At 36.5% G+C, this 12,461-nt stretch overlaps 2 protein-coding genes across 3 annotated transcripts in view; one reads left to right on the top strand and one right to left on the bottom strand.

The window, feature by feature from the left end:
• The window catches only part of ADAT2 (adenosine deaminase, tRNA specific 2), a 17,045-nt gene extending 12,609 nt beyond the window's left edge, over positions 1-4,436 (bottom strand). The window contains exon 1 of the mRNA XM_011356131.2: positions 4,246-4,436. Within this exon, the coding sequence (XP_011354433.1) occupies positions 4,246-4,341 (96 nt within the window). The 5' untranslated portion in view covers positions 4,342-4,436. The remainder of the gene's footprint in view (positions 1-4,245) is intronic.
• A 36-nt stretch (positions 4,437-4,472) lies between these two features.
• PEX3 (peroxisomal biogenesis factor 3) overlaps positions 4,473-12,461 on the top strand; it is a 29,204-nt gene continuing 21,215 nt past the window's right edge. The window contains exons 1-2 of one of the 2 annotated variants that reach the window (XM_011356130.2): positions 4,473-4,809; positions 12,326-12,457. In XM_011356130.2, the coding sequence (XP_011354432.1) occupies positions 4,737-4,809; positions 12,326-12,457 (205 nt within the window). In that variant the 5' untranslated portion in view covers positions 4,473-4,736. The remainder of the gene's footprint in view (positions 4,810-12,325; positions 12,458-12,461) is intronic. The other variant, XM_023528368.1, reaches the window with a different exon arrangement.

The raw sequence follows: 12,461 nt of genomic DNA, 5'->3' as shown, positions 1-12,461 counted from the left end.
CCTTTGCAGACCTAGCACCCAGCACAAGCCCTAAAACACAGGGAATACTTAATCACACCACATTGGTTGAAATGGATAAGTGTCTCTGCTTGATTGACTAGGCACCCAGAAAATGCATACTACAATAATATGCAATTTCTAGAAAACGTGCCTTCTCCTTCCCCTCTCACTTGCTCACACTCGCTCTCTCTCGTTATATTTATTTGTGTGTATATATGTATGTACGTATGCGTGTATGTGTGTATAGACTCGATCTTTCTTTTTTCCAAATTATAAAGTTAAGATATGTTCAAGGAAAAAAACTTGGGGGTAACAAATCCACATATCAAAAATAAAATTACTCACTCATAATCCCAATGTCTCAAAATAGGATCACTGTTATTATTCTGCGACAGAAGATTTTCAGGTTTTTTTCTTATGCACACATTCACATATTTGTAGTTTTTTTTTTATGTCAAATGGATTTATAATATATATATATGTAAAACTCATCAGTCTGCCTTTTCATTTAAAAATATATTATAAACATTTCCTTATGATAGGTAATATTTTTTCAGCACTTTTTTTAAGGTTGGATAGTATTCCTCTGTATGAATGTTTATGATCATTTAACTGGTCCCCTATTTTTTTTGACATTTACATTGTTTCAAATTCTTCACTATAATTAACAATTGAAGAACTTCCTGTTAAATCTCCATTGCTTCTGTGAATTGTTTCGAGCAATAGCTATAGAATGCAAAGGACTCCTACAATGTGATTTAAAAAACAAAGCTAATAATAAAATTGGGCAAAGAATGCTAGGCAATCCACAAAAGAAAAAAAAATCCAAATGTCTAATGAAGATGCTCAATACACAGTAGTCAGGGCAATGAAATTGAAAAGGCAGAGACATCCAGCAAAGCGTATGTTGAAGAGCAGTAAGCACCCAAACACAACACACTGCAGGCCAGAGGTGAAGACCAACAGCTGGGCTCAAATCATGGCTCGTCCTCACCAGCTCTTTGGAGAATTTACTTAACTCTGTAAACTTCAGTGTGCCCATCTGAAAATGAGGACAGTAATAATATCCACCTCATAGGGCTGCTGTGTAGCTTATATGTTATGGCCCATATGATGCATTGTGCATAGCACTGTGTCTGGGACACAAGAGTATAACACTGTTACTTATTCTTGCATGTATAGTATAAAATAATTTGTATTGTCCTTGTTTAATGGTTAACATAACATACAGTTGTGATATTTAATATTATGTTTATACCTAATATCCATAATGATTTTAAAAACAGTACATTAGTTAACAGATTAATAAACAACAATTTAATTAACCATTTTCTTTTACTGAAGGTATGAAATACTTTCAGTTTCTGCTATTACAATTAACACTGAAATAACAATCATTACTTGTATCATTCTAAACTATTTCCTTAAGGTAAATGCCACAGAACCATATTACTGGGTCAAATGACAGCTATATTTTTTGAGGCTGTTAATTACATTATGCCAGGTTGCCTTCCAAAAATGCTGTATCTATTAGACTGATAGGGTTGTATTTATTTTTGAATAGCCTAACTTTAAATGACATTTTAAACCAATAGATTTTTAAGCTTTCTAAAATACTGTTCTCCTTCCTTTTATAACCCAGGCTTATGTTTTATACTACAATCATAGACCAAGATACAAACTTTCTAAAGCAATGCCTTAATTTTAAACATGAAGAAAGACCCAGAAATTGTGTGACTTGGCTGCATCCACCTGCCTGGTCTCATCAGAGCCAAACATTCTAGTTATTAATATTACCCATATAAATACGTCTAGTCTGTACAAATGCTATAAGGATGCTAATATCCTCCCTTTTACATGCATACTGGAAATTTCACTTTCAAATTCCTCAGTACATATTAATCAGAGAGTAACTTCTCCAGACTTGGCACTAGCTCTAGTTCTGATCTAATCTTCAACTCTTCTCAGAAATACATAATATACACTTAAAACTACTTCAACAATTCTTAGAAATAATTTAAGACTTGAAGTTTCTTTAGTGGGAAGGGAAGGTTGAACAAAGCAAAAGGTTTATGGCGAGCACTTTTCCTCCTTTGTCTAAGGCCTGAAAAAAACATATATAGGCCAAAACCAAAAACAAGTGCTAAATAAAGGGCTCCTGAACTCTGTGGAGGAGTACGTAAACTAGGTAACCAGACCCCTATGTGTTTATAATCCAATTAAGAGAAAAAAGTGCTAAGGCCAGAGTGATCTTAGAAACTACTTGAAGTTCAATCATCTCATTTTATAGAGTAGGAAATGAAACCCTAGGAGGATTAAGTGACCTGCCCAAGTTCATAACAAAAGGTAGTAAAAAGGACTTACTTATGTATTTAGTCCAGAAGTCTAGAGAATAGTGCCAAGGCAGGGGGATGAAATGTTCCAAGATATTAGGACCAAAAGATGCTTAAATGAAAATAAAGACCCAAAATATCAAAGTATGATGCACAAAGTGGAAAAACTCAATGATTGATTAAAGTTAGCTGTTTTTGAAACCACTATTGTATCCTCTGGTATCATCTCTAAAAATTTGCTCTAAGCAAGCTCTACACATAAATACTTTGAGGAGAGCTCCCAAAACAAATACTAATAATTAAAAAACACCACAAATTCTGACTTCTCAGCAATCATATATCATCTGCCCTCCAGATCTCACATAGGATACAAATGCAGCTTACTCCAAGATATCTCAACCTTCATGTGCATTTATTGTCATCCTCACTATTTATTAAAAAGCTGCCTAGCATACGGTAATATTGAAATGTTGAAAGGATTTGTGGGAAGGAAAGATTTTGATATCACGTGAAAACTCCTTGTCTCTAACTTGAGAAATTTAGTAACATCAAAAGAGTTCGAGACAAATCCATATTAATCCATACAAATTACCATTAATTTCAATGCATATGTGAACATTAATTAAAGTATCAGAAAGTTATATATTCTGTAAGTTTAATGAAGGAAATAAATTTTGAGGTGGGCTTAAATAATGGGTCATAAAATCAAGTTAATGAATCATGACTAGCATTTTTTTCAAAATGCAATAAAAGAAACAGGAAAACTACACATAAGAAGGTTAAGTACAGTTCTGTGAAACTTTTGTTTCAATTATAGTTATGTGTGTTTACTGGGTTGTGATATAAAATGTTTTTAATTTAAGTCATTTTCAAAAAGTATGAGAAACAAGTTTATGATAGTAACCAAAACAAACGGGTAGATGTTTTAATGCATCACAGCTTAGAGAATATTTGGCTGCAATAGTCCATGAACGCAGGGAAAATAATGTGAGAAGAGAACAAATAAAATGCAGAAATCGGTTTCAGTGTTGAATCCCCAATGCCAATCATACTGCACTGAATAAACACTTGTGAAGTGAATGAAGACATAATTATGTAGCTACTTAACTATAGGAGACCAGAGGCCACTATGATAGGAAGATTATAATCAAAATCATGTATAAAAAAAGATTTCTTTTACAGCAGCTTTAGAGAAATGTAAAACCGAAAGGCATGTCATATATGTATATATGTGTGTGTGCATGTATTTATATACATTTACATATATATCTCAAACATACTTATCCATATTATAAAGCTCGCTGGTACACATAAGTGTGGGTAAAGCTTGGATGACACAGATTTGATTAGAGTCCTCCTTAATCAACAGTCTTGAAGGAAATGAGGGACGGAAGTACAAGGACAGAAAGCTGAAGGATGGGTGGTTGGATGGTTGGATGGTTGGATGGATGGACGATAGATGGATGGTAGAATCTGGCTTTACAGGAACTTGGCTTTATACTGTTCTCTGCCAGAAATATCCTCAACTTCCTTCCTTCCTTCCTTCTATTCCATAGGTTCAAGGGATCATAAATACAAAATAATGTCACTTCGCGGATTTGCGAATGTGTCTACGGAAAAAAAGGGGGAAGCAGCACGTTTGTGACAACAGCAGCTGAATGGGGGTAGTTGGTGCATACTTCATGCCAGTGAAAAAGCCTTTCTGTATTTCTCCTCTTCCTCCTCAGAGACACTCCGAGAATGGGCTCAAGAAAATTTCAGGACAGTAAAGCCAGCTGTTTACTCAGAGAACTATGAGCGCCATCGAGATGAAGGTGACGAGAAAGCACCGGGACGTTCGCTGAAATGAGCCGGGTGGGATGAGAGCCAGAGAAAGTTCCCACCCGCGGCATCCACCTCCCGGGCTCCTCACCATTTGCATCGCCGCCTCCATCCACTTTTCTATCTCCTCCGCCGACACCCAGCACCCGCCGCCAGAAGCCCGCGTGAGTCCCCCTTTCGCCTCCATACCACCCTAGGGTCGCCGCGCTCAACACCAGAGGCCGCGGCGGCGGAAGAGCGCCGGCCACGGAACGCGGCCGGTGCGAGCCGCCGTTTCCGGCGGAGTCGAACAGTGAGGCACTCGGGAAGTAATTCTGGACGGACCTGGGTGCCCCAGACTTGTGAGCGGCGACCGCGGCGCGGCGGCAGCAACAGGAAGCGCAGCTGCTCTGCTGTAGTCCACGCCCCCTTCCCGCTCCGGTGACAGTGTCTGCGGAAAGTCGTGTCTGTGATTTCTGGAGAGCATCGACCAGGACAACAGCGGTCCTGCCGGGTCGTCCAGGCCAGGTGACAAACGGTTTCCTGGTGAACCACCCCACCCCCACCCCCAGCACAGGCAGCCCGCAGTCCCAGGGCCCGAAGATGCTGAGATCTATGTGGAATTTTCTGAAACATCACAAAAAGAAATGTATCTTCCTGGGCACGGTCCTCGGAGGTGGGTGACAGCGTTCTTGGAAAGGGGCATTGGGAGAAGGGGGTGGGAGAGAGATGACTGTTTTCTAAAATATAGAGGCCAGGTGACCACAGGCCAGGATATGTAGTGGGCATTCGTTCAGCCGTCGGAGGGGAACCGGGTGACAAACCTCCAAGGTTCTTTACATCTCTCCAAATGTGGGATTTGTGCGCCTTGCCCTAACACTGCCCCTTATTCTCTTTCTCTCCTTTCTTCTCAGTACTTTGGTAGAACTCACCACAATTAAGTTTCTGTTTCAGGACACCATTTTCTCGCAGACACATGTTTTTTAATTCTCTCCTATTGTTTTCCTGTGAGATTCTTCTTTTCTGTTTGGCACTCCCCGTACTTTGCTTGGCATTCACCCTTCCCAGAAGTTTCATTATCTAAGAGAGTCACGTAAAGCCCGCACTTCGAGTGTTGTTTAAAGTTAATTTGAGTTTTTGAAAACAACACAATTGTACAGAAGTACTGGAAGACATACTAGACCCCCAAAAAGCACAAACTAATATTTTAGCTCTGTTTCTGCTATTTTAGAATACAAAGCTATGCATTATATTATGCAGTAAGACAGTGCTTTCTGGATGTTGTGAAATCTTCAGGATCTTCAAGTTTGGGATCAGTGCCCATCTAGATGACATTACTGAGTTGCACAAGCTGAGAGGAGATTTTAAAACAGATAATAATCTTGAAAGTTTTCCCTCATATAGCAGTCATGTCATAATAGGCAGGGATGGGAAGGAGAGAATAAAGAGCCTTGTGAAATATAGGAAAAGAAAATGTAGGAATGTTGAGGAATTTTTAGAATTTGAGTTTTTAAAGAAACCATTACATGTTTTGGTTACAGAATTATTTAAAAAATAAATAAATAAAACAAGAATAGAAGTTTCCCAAAGGATCTGGTTGCTTTTCTCTTGTATTTTGTTGCCCCAAAACAATTGGAAATTAACATACTCTTAGCATCGATAATTCAGATCTGTTGGTTCTTGAAAGTTTGAAACAGGCTTCTCGTTGATGGGGCAAGTCTTTTCTAGTGTCTGAGATCTATATCATAATTCGATAGTGAACATATGTTAATTTTTATCACATTTTTGAGAAATCCTTTATAGATAAAATGTGTTTTCCGATATCTTCAGCCACTGATATGTAATATGTATTTAGATTATGCTGAGACTACTGAGTCCCTTTTATTTATAGAAGCTAAAGTATTTTTGCCACCGCTGAAGGAAAGAAAATCTTTTTTTTTAGCAATCTCAAAGGCTAGCATACCCCTTCACACATGGAACTATCTAATAGTAGATTAGAAGTAATCATAGAGGAAACAAGAGTATACTTAAGAAATAGTTACAGAAAAGAAAAAAGTAAATGATGACCATGATTGGCATTTGTTTGAGCCTCGTATTTTTCCTACTTCCTATGATGTCTTACATCTCAGTTAATCTAATTTAAGAAATATTTATCAAGTGCCTGTAGTATTGAAGGTAATGTGATAGAAATAGAAGATATATAGAGCTTTTTAATAGTAATAGTTACCATTTATTTGGTGGGCAATCTGCTAAGTTTTTCTAGTCACTGGGGATGACAACAGGGTAGTTATTGTTATGCCCATTCAAAAATGTGGGAACTAGATTCCTAAGAATTTAAGGAGCTTGCTCAGGGTCTCAGAGGTAGTAATGAGGAACCTAGACTTCAAATCCACATGTCTTAGATCCCAAAGCACATTCTCTTTCCTCACTATACCACTTGTCTTTATGGCCTTTATGGTCTGATAAGAATGAAAAACAAAGTGTCTTAGTCTTTTTAGGGTGCTATAACAAAATACCACAGACTGGGCAGCTTATGAACAACAGAAATTTATTTCTCACAGTTCTAGAGGTCTTAAGTCCAAGCTCAGGGTTAAGTGAAGGCCTGCTTCCAGGTTCCAGACTTTTTGTATCCTCACATAGCAGAAGAGTCTAGGGAGCTCTGTGAAATCCCTTTTATAAGAACACTAATCTCATTCATGAGGGCTCCACCCTTGTGGTCTAATACCTCCCAGAGATTTCACCTCTTAGTACTATCACATCAGGCATTAGGATTTCAATATATAAACGGGGGGAAGGAGGGTACAAACATTCAGAACATAGCAACAAGTATACAAATAATTAAAATACAAAAAAATAGATACAAAACAAGAGAGCCGGAAAAAAATGCTATACAGATCAAACTGACAGATAGCATATAAGGTTATAAAAAATCAGAAAAGAACTTAATGAAAGAAGTGACACATTTTGACAGGCTTAATAGCTAGGTAAAATATCAACATGTGTGCTCAAAGAGGTTTGGCCATTCAGTGGTGGGAAAAACCTAAGCAAAAGCTTTTGAGTTACAGGCCTTTTTAAGTAGAAATTTCCTGCATTTTGGATGAGTAACTGCTTTAGACCAATTTGTACAATTTGACCAATTTATGCAAAGAATAGAACCATGGTTCTCAAACATTTTGGCCTGAGGTCTCCTTTACACTTAAAAATTGAGGACTCTAAAGAGCTAATAATAATTTAAAAATAACAATAGTAAACCCGTTACATAATAACATAATATTTTTTTAACTAGAAGAGTGGCATTGTTTGACATTTTTGCAAATCTCTACTGTTTGGCTTAATTGAAAGCTGGATTCTCATCTTGTTTTGCATTTAGTCAGTTGCAATATCATATGTCATGTATTCTCTAGGATACTGCACTGTACACTCACAAGAGAATGAGAACAAAAAAGGCAAATAGCGTTTTAGTATTATTACAAAATAGTTTTACTTACAGATCCCCCAAAAGGGTATTGAACACCTCTAGTAGTGCCTAAGAACACATTAGACAAAGTGTTGCAGAACAGAGAACAACCAGATTCATACTTACTGGCTTGCCGATTTCTAAAAATTCCAGTGCATTGACTTAAAATTTATATCTTAATTCTTGTAATTTCTGGTCTCTTAAGTTTTGCATTCATTTAGTAACTTTTTTTCATTCAACAAATATTTGAATGAGAATAAGTGCCTATTCTCGAGCCGGGAGCGTAGAGGAGAAAGAAACGAGAAAGCGTCGGTAAAGCTTCACTCAAGAATCCACTTGGTTTAAGTTGTATAGCTAGCAAAGAAGAAGGGGGAACAGCAGGAAAAAGCATTGTTCAGCAGATTCAGAGACATTACTTTTGATGAATCAAAGTGTATTTCACTATGGCTAAGCCCAGGGCACAAATGGGGAATGGCAAAAGATGAATTTAGAGAACTAGCTAGAGTGCAGATTGTGAAAGGCCTACCTTACTGTGCCGTTCCACAGAATTTGGACATTATCCTGTTTATCAGTGCTTCTCAGACTTTAGTATGAATAAAAATCACTTAAGTGGCTCAGTGAAATTATAGAATTCTTTTTCCCAGATTCTGATTTTTTAGGTTGAGTGCAGTTCATTGATTCATTAATTCATTCAGCAGATATTTATTGATCTCCCATTGTATTCCAATATTATGTATTGGGAATACAGCATCATATGAGACATTTAGGGATGTTTTCAAGGAGCTTCCTTAAAAGCCACATTTTTAACAAGTACCTTAAGTAATTCTGATGTAAATGGAACAGAGAATCCACATTAAGAAGTAACGGAGGGTGTTAAAGAATTCTAAACACAGAAATAAGGTAGTCACATTTAAGTTTTAGAAAATCACTTTGCATATAAAAGTTGGATTGGAAAGGTGTGAGACTAGAAACCAAAAAGGAGAGTTAGGAAGCTGTTAAACCAGTTCCAGTGACTTAATATTCAGGATCTGAAAGAAAAGAGTGGTAAAGGAGTTAAAGTGTCAACAGTAAGAAAATATTTCTGAAATAAGAGTCAGAATAGCAGAATTTGGTGGTCTGTTGGATTGAGAGCTATGTCATCAGATCATTTTTCAAATTTTTATAGAAATTATCAACCTAGTGAAGTAGTTGTATTATAGGGATTTTCTTTCAGGAAGAGGAGACTGCGAAATGGTTTTTAAAATTCAAGTATATAATTTGGACAGACTAGAAGATATTTTGCTTTACCAGCAGTATTCTGAAAGGAAACCTCAAAGCATTTTACATTTATTTTTTGAGATATGTAGTGAATGTCTTCATTATTCATAAATAAGGTCATAGCTACAGAGGAAACTTTAAAGCTTATATAATCCCATCCTTTCATTTTATGAATAAAGAAATTTTGACCCAGATAAAGAAGGGATTTACTTAAACTTACCTAGTTGGTGCCACAACCATCAGTAGCTACTTGTCTTCCAGGCCAGAATTCAGGTAGCCAGTCAGGGTCAGATGATCCTGAGCTCCATAATTTAGCTAATTAGTTCTCTTCTTTCATTCTTATTTTCCTGGGGAGACAAATCTGACAAAATCAGAATTTATGAATTTGAGGAATGAGAGCCTAGATAAATTACATTTTTATATAGGAACTTATTTCAGAGCTAACCAAGGAAAATAGTGGATTATGGGACTTTGACCTAATTCCATGTATTAGTTTGCTAGGGCTGCCATAGCAAAGTACCACAAACTGAGTGGCTTAAGCAACAGAAATTTATCATCTCACAGTTTTGGAGGCCAGAAGTCTATGATCAATGTGTTGGCAATATTTGTGCCTTCTGAGGGCTATATGAGAAGAGAAGAATTTGTACCAGGCCCCTCTCCTTGGCTTGTAGATGGCCATCTCTTTGCTGTAGATGTAAACAACGTCCATGCCTTTGGAGAATTTTTGTAAGAGTTTATTTGAGCCAAACTGATGACATGCCAGGAAGTAAGATCTCAAATGCTCTGGAGAATGACAGTTTTGCAATTTTTTTTTTATGCATTTGGAATTACGCAGGAAATGTAAAGACAATTACAGGAAGATAGGAAAAAGCAAGGTACAGGATAGTAAACAAGATATGTGCTCGCTCCAGGGTGTTTACTCCTTTGAGGTGCCTAAAAGAGAGAATTATTCTGGCATTTCAAAAGAATGTTAACCTAGATGCACAAGAACAATGGACAGTGCTTGCTTAAGGCAAAGATAAACCTTTTTATAGGCCTGGGGCATAAAGACCCACCCACCATGACCTGCCCAGTTAGGAATTTATGATCAGAACACCCTATGAGGTTACTTTCAGTCAGATGTACTACACAGCCCCCTTTCATTCCTATCCCTGTGTCTTTACATCATCTCACTACACACATCTGTGTCTGCATTTCCTCTTCTGAAAAGAACACCAGTCATATTGGATTAGGGATGACCTTAATGACCTCTTTTTAAGGGGATTACCTTTGTCAAGACCCTATCTCTAAATAAGGTAACCTTCTGAAGTTCTGGATCTTCAACATAGGAATTTTTTGGGGGGGAGAGGGAGAAGGAGGGAACAGAGTTCAACCCATTACAATTCATTTTCTTCTTTTAGACTTAGTTAAATTATGCTACATTTATGAATCAAATATAGTAGTGCCTAAAAAACTTTTATCAGACACTGTTGAGAATTTATTGAAAAGCAGTGGACCCTCTTATAGGAAAACACATATACCAGTCAAATTTACTATTATTCCAGAAAAGGGAATTATTGCAGCATTTCATTTTATACTGATTATTATTATTTGAGAAATAATAATTTGACACATAACTTTTAGCACTCTGTTGTGCAAATAAAATACAAGCAATTCATTGAGTAGTTGTATGTAACAGTCGCCTGTCAGAGGGTTACTTTGTGAAACATAAGTCAATTTCTTCTGTTGGTTTTGTGGCACTGTCATCAGTTTATTGAGGATGGATTACAAGAAAGGTAGCTGTAAAGCCACTTACAAGAACTTTTATTTATTCTTTAAGCATGATTATAATACATTTATTTGCATACAAACATAATGACAACCATACTTTATTTCTGTCTAATTATTTTTAGAACATACCCTTTTAATGAACTATTATTTTTAAGAACATATAACACTTTATCAGTTCATCTGTAATGCTTATATTAGTGAAAATAATTCAGGATACGTTTTCGCTTTGCAGTTCCTAAAGGGCCGCCTCCTCCTCATCCATGACAGACACCAAAACCAATTATTTAGGTTATACACAGTTCTTAGGTTCTTTTTGGTAGATATTGGGGGGCCCAGACAGTTGGAAGTAGGTGAGGATTAGTCGTTCTCCTTTAACCTTTTTGCCACGTTATAATGAAATTCTGGCACACATAAAAACATCTGCTATCAAGCATAGATAAAACAGTATCATAATTTGTTCTAGGAGTTCAGTGAAGTCCCAGTGTCCTTTTTGGTGCTATAGCAGAGCCATGCATAAAAGATTTCCCTGAAGCAAATGCAACAGTATTCTAGCTGTAGGATATCTGCTAGCCATTTGGTTAACTCCCCTGAGTAAGTATCCTCTGAACTAGCAGCTGAGAATCTGAGGCTAAGCCATTCCTAAGAGTAAAGGACTCGTTAGATTTATGTATTCTTGTTCAAGTGAATATTACTAAAATGTTTTAGCTGACCCACTATCTTAAATACCACTAGATTTAATCTATGAAAATCCATTTCTATTATTCATCATACTAGATAAAAGTTAGTTGAAGTGCTTAGACCTCCTAATGTGGCTTTTTATCAAGTGCTAACTAACCATTCTGGAGTAGTCACTTTCCCAGTTGGGACAACTGACTGCCCCTAGGGTGTAGACCAGATGTACACCTTTAGATCATACTGTCTGATGAAATGTGTTAAAGTAAATTATAGGCCACATGACCTCACCTATATTTTTATATTGTTATAATTTAGGAATTGCTGTACCCTCTGCTTTTTCCTTTTTTCACTTGTTACTGGTTTTCAAAGTCTGATTATGTACCTTTCTTTTATTCTTTTAAAAATTGTGTCTTTTATTTTTTAAAAGTATTATATGTTGATTGAAGAAAATATAGAGAAGCAAACGGGAAAAAATCACCTGCTATCCCACTATTCAACAATGATCATCGTTTATTTTATGTTAGACAATAAAACCCATCTGTTTTTCTGTGTATCTGCTTACATTAAAAAGCAAAACTTCCAGGATCTTACTTTATCATCTTACAATAAAACATGGATATCTCCTTTAGTCATTAACCGTATAGTAATGTGTTTTAATAGCTATATCAGATTCCATTGTGTGGATGGACCATAATTTATTTAAACGAGTCCCTGTTGCTGGTCATTTAGAATATCTCCACTTCACTGTGAAAGGCATTGCTAGACATTGTAGATGTAACTCCTTTCTGTTTCTTCAGACCTAGTTCTTACATATCCATCTGTCATTGGCTGTTAAAATGCCAATCTTTTCTTCTCTTTAGGTCACAATTCTTACATAATTCTTTAATTTAGGTTTTTAAAAGTTGTAATTTTTAGCTTTTCACTAATATAAGCCTTATATTTGGATAAACCAGGTTAAAAATATTGTTTGGAATTTTTAATACTCTTAATTAACTGATTTATATACTAGCTTGTTTTGAAAATATAATTTTAGGAGTATATATCTTGGGGAAATATGGACAGAAGAAAATCAGAGAAATGCAAGAAAAGGAAGCTGCAGAATACATTGCCCAAGCACGACGACAGTATCATTTTGAGAGTAACCAGAGGACTTGCAATATGACAGGTAA

This window comes from Pteropus vampyrus, unplaced genomic scaffold, assembly GCF_000151845.1.
Source record: "Pteropus vampyrus isolate Shadow unplaced genomic scaffold, Pvam_2.0 Scaffold24, whole genome shotgun sequence".
Taxonomy (NCBI): Eukaryota; Metazoa; Chordata; class Mammalia; order Chiroptera; family Pteropodidae; genus Pteropus; species Pteropus vampyrus.
Note: the sequence above shows the minus strand (reverse complement) of the source record. Positions and strands in the feature narration are given on the sequence as shown.